The 10613-nt window shown below is 45.9% G+C and overlaps 1 protein-coding gene across 1 annotated transcript; it reads left to right on the top strand.

Annotated features, from left to right (window-relative positions):
- The first annotated feature begins 6063 nt into the window (after positions 1-6063).
- Positions 6064-7851, top strand: LOC131502806 (Y-box-binding protein 3-like). The gene has a single exon (XM_058713830.1). The coding sequence runs from the start codon at positions 6257-6259 to the stop codon at positions 7370-7372; it is 1116 nt and encodes a 371-aa protein (XP_058569813.1). The 5' UTR covers positions 6064-6256; the 3' UTR covers positions 7373-7851.
- Positions 7852-10613: the final 2762 nt, after the last annotated feature.

Raw genomic sequence — 10613 nt, 5'->3', positions numbered from 1 at the left:
GGTGAAGGGTGTGCCCTGCAGACCCTCCCAGGGTAGGTGAGTAGGTCTTAAATGACAAATCTACTCCAACATTCAAACATCCCTAAGACTTTAAATCCTTTCTTCTACAGTAAACCAAGGGCAGGGCTTGCATTTCTAGCTCACTTACTGCAGACTACACTTTGGATCACGTGTTAACCAACCAAACAAAGTTTCAGAGCCCTTTCTAACTTTCTGTGCTGCAACATTAAATGAAGCATCTCTGCTTAGTGGGCCCATGTCAATAAATTCACCCTAATCCAAGGATATGTTCCTTACACCATTACCCCACATCCTTAATATCCATTCCCACACATGTCTCCCTATTTCTGTCTGTATGAATTAGAAAAAAACTAGTAGCTCTTTTGGAATGCAGTACACCTTCTCATGGGCTACACGTTTTACCTCACCTTTAGGGGCCTGTTGGGACTTGAGTCTTGTTATAGATGTAGAAGCAGAGAGAGGTGGTCGGTGGGAGGGTCCTCGGGGGCATCATCAGTGTCTTTCAAGGAAACGTCCTCAGGCATTATGTTTTCCATTATACTTTCTTCAGGCAATGCAGGGCTAATCTCTCCTCACTGGGGATGGAGAGGCGGCTTCTACTAGTAACGATGACTCATGATGTTAAGGACTCAATGTTCCCAGTTTCATTACTGGTCTTCCCCCATGTTCCCAATCCCATCTTTAGGATCCCATTGCTTCCCAATTGATGCCTACACTTTAATGGTGGATGTGCAGTGAGGTTTGTAATTCAAGTTCCATTGTAATTCAGCCATTGGATGAGACTCTCATCTCAGCCCTGTGGCTCCAGGAGATAAGGGGTCTCTTTCAGGGTAGATATAGAAACTTTCAGGCCAGACATAGAAGCTTTCAGGTCATTTATGAAGTGTTTGAGTGAGGAATTTGAATCTCTGAGCTCATTCTTTTCTTTTTCCCACTTTGTCCAGTGACATTAGGAGAAACCAACAATTCCCATTGTACTCCTTAGTTTCACAAAAAAATGTTTTAACGTATCATGTACATGCCCTCTCAGATCCCTGCCTTGTATGAGTATTTGATTAGGAGTATGCAATAGTGATATTTTGTGTATCTCTATTGCCACATCAGGCCATAGACTATGAGTGTGCTCTTTACTATTGGAAATAGAATTACTGGTGTCTTTAAATATAATCAAATTAGAGAACCAACTCCAGAACCCCACAACCAATTCAGAAAACTCATCCTTAACATTCTGTTCTTTAGAAAAAGAGAGAGAGAGAGAGAGAGAGAGAGAGAGAGAGAGAGAGAGATTCTGTTCTTTAGAGCCAGTTCTGGTATCAAAATCTGCATGAGTCAGGGTTCTGCAGAGAAAAAGACCAATAGGATGCAGTGTGTGTGTGTGTGTGTGTGTGTGTGTGTGTGTAGAGACAGACAGACAGACAGACAGACAGAGATACAGAGAGAAACAGAGACAGAGAGACAGAGAGACATTTATTTCAAGGAACTGGCTCGTGATTATGGAGACTGGTAAATCCAAAGCCTGCAGGATTGGCTGACAAACTAGAGACCCACATAAGAACCAATGTTGCAGCTCAAGTCTAAAGGCCATCTGCTGCAGAACTGCCTCTTGCTCAGGAGAGGTCAGTCTTTTGCTCTGTTCAGGCCTTCACCAGATTGGATGAGGCCCACCCACATTATAGAGGTCAATTTGCTTTGCTCAAAATTCACGGATTTAAAAGTTATTGTCATCCAAAAAACACTCTCACAGAATCATCCATAATAATGTTTGATCACATATCTGGGCACCATGACCCAGCCAAACTGGGTCACATAAAATTAACCATTATGCTTTATCATTTCTGTCCTTCTTTCACTCTCTCTTCCTTTATTTTTAACACATGGCAAAATGTTCACAGCTGTTGGTTTACATATATTTTTTTTTCACATTTTAGGCATTTATATTTCCTTCTTACATGCCAGAAGACTGCATTTCAGAGAAGCGAGGTGATTTTCTCAAGGCTAAACAGCCAATATTTGGCCATCCCAGGAATCAAACCCAGATCTTCTGACTTAAGATTCCTGGCTCTTTCTAATGATTTTAGTTCCCAAAACCTCAGCTGAGCGTGCACTGAAAGTTGCGACACTACCCATATTTTAAACCACTTATTGACATCCATAGTATCTCTGGAGTCACCTTGGTTTCTGTGATGTACCATTTGCAGGATGTGGGGCAAGGGTGGGCATTCTCAGTGCCATACTCTAGATGACTTTTTATTATTTCTGGATGTATTATATTACCTTGATGTTGCCTTGGACAGATAGCAGCACTCAAGAGACAGTGGAGTTGATGGTGTAGTTCTGGAAGGAGTAAGATGGATAGGGTTCTCTTTTCCATTTAGCCCATTTACCTTTTGAACAGGAAGTGCCAGTGAGTCAGTCCAGTAATGGCTGGGGCATTATTATTAAGCCTCCGCTCCTTAGGCTGCCACCTTATTTATTCTTCACAGTAGATAATGTTATCACCTTTTACAATGGGCCTGGATGGACTCTGCTGTCTCAGGTTCAGCACCATTTTGTGGCTGAAACAGCAAACAAAGATTTTTATTTTTATTTTTTTAAAAGATTGTATTTTTAGATGATAAGCCTCTTAAATGTTAATGGATCAGATGGCATACCTTAAGCCTGAATTACCCTCTATTTCATTGACAGTTTTTTAATAATAGGAATTAAATTATATGCTTCACAGGATGGGTGGAGAGAGGTGCAGAATAAATAGACAGAACCTTGGGAATCCAAGCTGGTGCAGCCATTCTGGAGAACAGTATGGAGGTTCCTCAAAAAACTAAAAATAAAACTACCCTATGACCCAGCAATTGCACTACTAGGCATTTATCCACGGGATACAGGTGTGCTGTTTCAAAGGGACACATGCACCCCCATGTTTCTAGCAGCACTATCAACGATAGCCAAAGTATGAAAAGAGCCCAAATGTCCACCAATGGATGAATGGATAAAGAAGGCGTGAGATACACACACACACACACACACACACACACACACACACACACACATTGGAGTATTACTCAGCAATCAAAAACAATGAAATCTTGTCATTTGCAACTACGTGGATGGAACTGGAGGGTATTATGCTAAGTGAAATTAGTCAGTCAGAGAAAGACAAAAATCACATGACTTCACTCATATGAGGACTTTAAGAGACAAAACGGGTGAACATAAGGGAAGGGAAACAAGAATAATATAAAAACAGGGAGGGGACAAAACAGAAGAGACTCATAAATATGGAGAACAAACTGAGGGCTGCTGGAGGGGTTGTGGGAGGGGGGATGGGCTAAATGGGCAAGGGGCATCAAGGAATCTACTCCTGAAATCATTGTTTCACTGTATGCTAACTAATTTGGATGTAAATTTAAAAAAATAAAAAATTAAATTAAAAAAAATAAAACCTGATGATTTCAATGAAAATAATACAATGGTCTCAGCAAATTAAACCTTAAAGTTGAATTAATTAATTCATACCATATTAATTTGTTTTTTTACAAAAGCTTTATTCTTGCATAAAATACCTACAAACCAGGAAAGTTTAATAGAGTTCCATGATGGCTCCAAGGCACTATCCTGTATATCATGATAACAACAACAGGAGATTCAAGAGGGCATACTCAGTTCGAGCCAGTGAATCTCATTGGCATCTTTGTGCCTGGCGCTGTGCTAGTGACTGTAAGGAATTCAAGGATGTAACCACTTTGAGGCGGGGGGGAGGGGGAAGGTATGAATTTAATCCACAAGCACACATTTCTGGTGGCCCTTTAGGCAGCCAGTGTTGTTCCAGGCACCATGGTACTCAGAAAAGAAACTTAAAGTGTTCACTCTTTAGTGAGATTTAGTGAGCTTAGAATCTAGTTGGGAATAATAGTGAGACATAAAGCCTTATGCATCAGGGAAGAAGTAGAGTAGCCATTAATTGTTGGGCTGTAAGTGCAATTAGGTTTCCAAGAACGATATTGAGGTGGACTGGTGCATTTGGAAAGGGGGTGGGAGAGGATTGCAAAATGGAGACTCAGAGGGCAGATAGGATTTATACAGACAGAGGAGAGGAGAGAAGGTATTCCTAGGAGAATGAGGAGAAAAGTGAACATGGGCACAGAGATGGGAATGAGCATGGCAAATGTGGGAAAGAGCAAGAAGAGCTCTCAGGACATGAAAGGAAGAAATGTTGGCAATATAGAACTGGCCTCATGGAGCCATGGAGTGCACAGTGGACTAAGAACCAGAGGGCCTGAATTCCCAAAGGTATTATCCTGGTTCTGTACTTACTACATGGGTGGCCTTGGTTAGGTCAGGTAGATGTTTTGTGCCCTGGTGCCCTGATTTACTCATGGTCACGTGAGGATACTGACAGTAGCCTGCTGCTCTCTCATGCTTGTTGCAAAAACCACAAGAGACGATGCCTGAAGAAGTGTTTTTTTAAATAGAAAAATTAAAATGAGGACCCTTTCTTCCACTTTATATTACACCAGCATGGTGAAGAAATGGCTCCTGAGTCTGCAGTAGGGTTTGTTTTCTAGTCAGCTTCAGGCAGAGGGTTACTGCATGTGGGGACAGGGGGTGCTTCTTAGTTGACATGAAGGCAATTTTTGCCCCTGTAGAGGGCCAGGCCTGGAAGCCTCAACCCAGGGGAGACAGATCATCCATGCAAGAGGTGTTTCTTGGGTTCTCCGCTGGGTTGTATGACCTCTCTGAAAGAGGTTCTCTGACATCAGATGAAAGAAGTCACGAAACTGTACACAAAGGCCAGTGAGGTGTGGTGGAAAGAGACCTGGACCTGGAATGAAATCTATCTGACATCTGATTTTAGGGTCTGCCCCATACTAAACATGTGAACTTAAGCAAGCAGCTTGCTATCTCTGGGCCCTGGTTCCCTCATCCGTCAAATTGAAGTAAAAACAACACTGCTCCACTTCCTTATAGAGTGGGTTATTGCAGGGGTCAAATGCACAACACATGAGAGGTTTCTGTAAACTCTAAAGTGGTAGGCCAACTTGGCTTATTTTTATTTTTCTTATTAATGAATGTAAACAGTTTTCTGACCAGTTGCTATCTACTATTTTGGCCTGCTCTATCATCACATCTGAAAGGTTATACTTCAGACAGCTAGTTGTACCTTACCACAGTATTAGCACCGCAGTTAGGCTGAATTCTTAGGGTTCCTGTATAATTAAACCAGAACTCCAACTTAGGATACAGATCACAGAGTCATAAACCATTTGAGGGTGGGGGAAAGTTTGGATCTGCAGTTAAAACACAAGGGCAAATTCACTCAGCTCTATTTTACTCCACATGATCATTTGCTTTATGTGGGCAAGAACACAGAGCTCAACAGGGTTTTCAGAATATTCTAGTTAACAAAAGTGTTCCCACTCACCTTCACTACTCTACAACCCTAACACTAGTCTGGATAAACCTGCACTAGTTTAGTGTCCTCTCAGTACTAGCATTCTAGCGCTGGCAGGCTTCCCCTATCTCTCCGCAGGAAAACAAAGAAAAGAAAAGAAAAGAAAAGAAAAGAAAAGAAAAGAAAAGAAAAGAAAAGAAAAGAAAAGAAAAGAAAAGAAAAGAAAACAAACAACCCACAGTGGGCTTCTTTGATTGGGTCTTAATTTCATGTGGTTGCCATTTTGTCTCACCTTTACACAAAATGCCTCACCCACATATAGAGCACACAAGGAGTTGGAAGAGGACCAGGGTTTTGTGGGAGTATTTGGAGAGTGCCCTTAAGAAGGTTGGGAATATCTCCAACCAAGGGAGAGAGATGGAAAGTGGGTCGTCTCTTCACATCCACTCAAGCAAGCAAGAGGGTCTTCAAGAAGACCACTGCCTAGAGCTTCAAATGAGCCCCCTCTCCATGAGGGACCAAGAGGCACCTGGAGCACAAGGCCGAGCACATCTGCCCTGCCCCCCAGCCCAAGCGCCTTCTCCTAGTGGGCGACCCCCATTGAGACGTCACCACTCGCGGCAGCCACTGTTTGGTCCGCGTCCTGTTGCCCCAGGAGACGACGTAGGCCTTTCCAAGAGTCTCAGAGTGAAGCCAGAGAGTCCTTGGCCCCGACCGACCGACCGACCCTTCCAAAGTGAGGCTCCTGCCTCCAGACCTAGCCCCTCCCCACCCCCACCCCACCCCCAATCGCCGAGGACCAGATTTCCCTCAAGTTGTCAGAGAAAGGAGAGCAAGGACGGCCTCATGGGTGACGTGGGAGAGGTCACCCGCACAGAGGTGACCGCCTCAGTACCCCCTCAAGCCGCGCAGAAACTCCTGGTTTCCTTGGGAGGTGGAGATCTTCCCCGGGCCCCAGTGGCTGGCAACCTCGGCGGAGACGTGATCCCCAAGACCACCGCGGCAGCAGGCGCCAAGGGAAAGGTGCCCAAAAAGGTCATCGCCAAGAGGGTGCGAGGCTCCGTCAAGTGGTTTAACGTGAAGAACGGGTACGGTTTCATCAGCAGGCATGATACCCAGGAAGATGTGTTCGTTCACCAGACGGCCATCACCCGGAACAACCCTCACAAGTACCAACGCAGCGTGGGCGACGGCGAGACGGTCGAGTTTGATGTGGTGCAGGGCGAGCGGGGCACCCAGGCCGCTAACGTGACCGGGCCAGCGGGTACCCCAGTGCAAGGCAGTCGCTACGCTGCCAACCGCCCCCGCTTCCGCAGGGGCTTCTACATCTGCCGCCGCGGGCCACCCCTGCACGGTCCCAGGGGCACTGAGGACGACGTCGACGAAGGTGAGGCCAGTGGCGAAGGCTTCACGAAGGCCCAGGGCCAGAGGCGCCGCCTGCCCGGCGGACCCCAAGACCAAAGGCTGCAGCGCTTTCCGCCCTTCCGCAGGGCCTCAGCCCTGTCTCGCGGCCCTTCGATCCTCGCTCCCACCAGCGGCCCGTGGCCTGCCCACCTGCCCGCGTCCACCCCAGCCTCAAGGCCCGAGTGCGCCCCTCGGCGGGGGCCCGGCCCCAGCTACCTGCTGAGTCGCCCTAGGGCTCGAGGCATCATTCCTGGTCCAAGACCCTCAGCAGGCATTTCTGAGGAGCTGGAGGCGGAAGACAAGGAAAGCGGGTGCGACGCAGGAGGGCCGAAGCAGAAGCACCCACCATGCTATGGATCCCGCCGCCCCAACAACCCACGCCACCGCCCGCAGCAGGTGCCCGGTGCCCAGGGCCAGGTCAACATGGGAGGAGAAGGCAAGACCGGGAAGGGCCCTGCGGAAACACCCGCTTCGGTTGCTGTGGCCAAGAAGAACAGCGCCGCTGAGGAGGAGGACACCTTGGTCGCTGATGTCCCCTCTGCCACCCAGGCCAAGTAACAACAGCCTGGCTCCTTCCCTGGGGACTCCCTGGCCTGGGCCGCAGGGGATGCCCCCTTGAGGAGATGATGCCCTTTAAAGCAACACAGCCCAAACATCCACCTTGACTGTTAGATTTGTGCCCTGAGAAAAATACATGCCTCTTCCCCAAGGTTTGAGGATAAACTACAAGATCTATATATTTCTGAATTCCCTCTTACCATCTGTGTTGGTAATTTCTGCACACACACACACACACACACACACACACACCACGTCATACTCATGCACACACCTCTGAATTTATTCTTTTAAAAGATCTGACCAGGACCATAGCTATTATTCTGTGTCACCAGGGGAATTAGTTGATGGACTAACAAAAATTACTTTTATTTTTAATAGAAAAACAAAGATGATCCGATATTGAATATTATCTTACATCGCTGTGTGATATTGCCTGAATGGTCATTTTTTCAATAAATCATTTCATGTTGCTTTTATCTATTATTGCTGTTGTCTGATTTAAAACAAAACAAAACACTCGTCAGCACAGAATTGTATTGAACCACTCCTTTCAGTGCTTTTTCGGAACCAGTTTTAGCAAACATCATACCTATTGTTCGTTCTTTTTACAAGTCATGAATTTAAGGCTAATTGTGGACTTGTGGGAGGCGAGGGTTGAACATCTCATGGATGTTCTAAAAGATTAGAATACACAGACAGGGAAGAAGTGTCCCCATCACATCCTCTTCCTCTGCCATTTGAGCAATAAATCTGAAGGGTGGGCCCAGCTACCCACATTTACTGCTTAGGTGTTTATTCTATGACGCAAAACTCAAAGAGCTGGACAAAACACCCACCCCCCCCAAAAAAAAAGGCTCTCTGGAAGCACAATTTGCCTCTATTTTTTAATGGATTCGATCTAATACCATTTTCACGAGGGGCTAGGGGTGTGTGGTGGAAATGGAAAGATACTGGTCAAAGGGTAAAATCTTTCAGTTGTAAGATGACTAAGTTCTGGGGACCTAATGCACAACATGATGACTATAGTTAACAGTACTGTGTTGTATACCTGAAAGTTGCTGAGAGTAGAGCTTTAATATTCTCACCATGACAGCAACAAAAGGATAATTATGTGAAGTGAATAACGTGTTAATTAACCTTATTGTGGTAAATGTTTCACGATATATGCATGCATCAAATTATCCCATTGTACAACGTCATGTATACAATATTATATGTCAACTACATGTCAATAAAGCTAGGAAAAAAACTGAAGAAAATTAAAAAAGAAAACAGGGATGGAAGCAGGTTTAATTTTTGTCATGCATACTCCTGGAACTGAAGAGAAACATCTAGTCCATGTTTTCCATGTGTGCTTCCTGATTTAAGTCCATCCAGGGGGGCTGTGCAGGATTCCTGGGAGGCTGGGCAGGTAAAGCTCAGCCTGCCTCAGCCACTTTCCCATCAGACAGAGAGGCTCCAACCAGGACTGTCATCCCTATCCTGGTTTTCCTTTGAATATATAGTGGGATTGGTGGGTGGGTAGGAGGCAGGGTTGGGGGAGGGGGGTGGGCAATTAATAAATTTGAAACTAATATGATAGGGAAAAGATAGGATAAAATAGGCAGAGAGGGAAAGGTTAGGACCTGAGGTCCCTGGGTGGGGAAAAACACAGATTTTGACACAACACTAGGAGCATTTGACTACAGCAAACCCCTCAGGCATAAGGCTCCTCTTAAGAATGTAACAGACACCACCTACTCCCCCTCAGGTTCCCCTTAGGAATTTGACAATCAAAGTACCTAACTAAAATAAGTAAACCATAACACTTTGTCATACGAGGGACAGTATGACCATAGTCTAACTCCTCACACAGTGGAATCCAGACAATCAGGAATGGACAACCCAGCACCAAGAGTTATCAAGCCAATAAGGGTAGGACCTAAGAAGGAACAAGGGGGAGGGGATGGAGGAGGGGTGGGCAACAGAACCTTATGAAACAAAGACCCTTGCCTATAGTCAGGGCATTCACTTTCAAATCCCCCCTCTCTGCAAAGAAAGCTTTCATACTCCTCTTACTTTCTAATCTTATACTCTAATAAACGTTTGCCTGCTGCTCATTTTCTTTGGTGTTCACCTCTTCATTTTTCGAAGCGGAGAGATGACAAACCCCGGGTATTGAGGTAAAGAATCCTACAACATTTCTTGGGGGCTCACCCGGGATACCCAACGTCTTCTAACCTTAAGTAAAGAGCAGCCACGACTCCCTCTTTTTTCTTTTTTTCTTTCTATCCTAAATAAAACTCTCAAACCAAACAATGGTCACTGGTCAGCCAGTTAAGAGCAAATAGTGTGGCTGCCATTCCCAAGTCTCGGGTGACAGGCTCCTTTGGTCTCCTCCCAGCTGATCTCCCAAAGTAGTTGGGAACATCGGTGTGGTGGAGCCCCAGTTTCCTTCCGAGATGAACCCCCAGATGCACGGGACTCAGGGGAGGCTGAATAGCAACTGATGGGTCCTGACCAAGGCTACTCTTTGGTGGACGCCTAAAGGCTATCTGCAAAACCTGATCCCTGACTTCCCATTTGGGTATCTGGTAGAATTCTCCTCTTTCTGTCTAGGTCAGCCTCTCCCTTTGGGAAATGAGTGGAAAAACCCAGGACTGATCCCTCGTATATCCTCCTAGGAGTGATGTGGGTGACTTCCAAGGGGTCCTACTCACAGGTTTCCCAACTGAAGTAGAAGGTGGCTCTCTCCTTGCTTCCATATCTGACACTCTGGCGTGGCTCACCTCCCAGGTCCCCCCCCCCTTTTTTTTTTTTTTAAACTTTCAATTTCAAATGTCTTTTGTGGAGTGGAGAGCAGGACTTACTTCAACAACTTCTGGATTCACCACCCTCCTCCTGCCCCTGATGCCCAGGTGGGGGGGCGGGGGGGAGGGGGATTGGAGAGAAGACACATGGCAAGCTCCCACAAGATGCAGATGATAATTAGAACCAACTGTCTCTGGTTGGTCTCCCTTGGGACAGGGACTTTAAGGAATATTCCCAAGCAGCTGCCAAAACTCCTTTTCTTTTGGGGAACTTCCCTATCTTCTCTGGCCAGATGTGGACTTCCCACTTCCACTTGTTGGTGGGAAAAAAAATATCTGCATCTGCTTGTCTGTCAGAGATGACAGGATTTAGGACTTTAGGACCCAGAGACCTTTTTCTCTGCCCTCTGGTCTTTTATTGGCCTCCAGGTTTCTAGGTCACACCTCAC

This window comes from Neofelis nebulosa, chromosome X (genome assembly GCF_028018385.1).
Source record: "Neofelis nebulosa isolate mNeoNeb1 chromosome X, mNeoNeb1.pri, whole genome shotgun sequence".
Taxonomy (NCBI): domain Eukaryota; kingdom Metazoa; phylum Chordata; class Mammalia; order Carnivora; family Felidae; genus Neofelis; species Neofelis nebulosa.
This window is presented reverse-complemented; position numbering and strand designations above follow the sequence as displayed.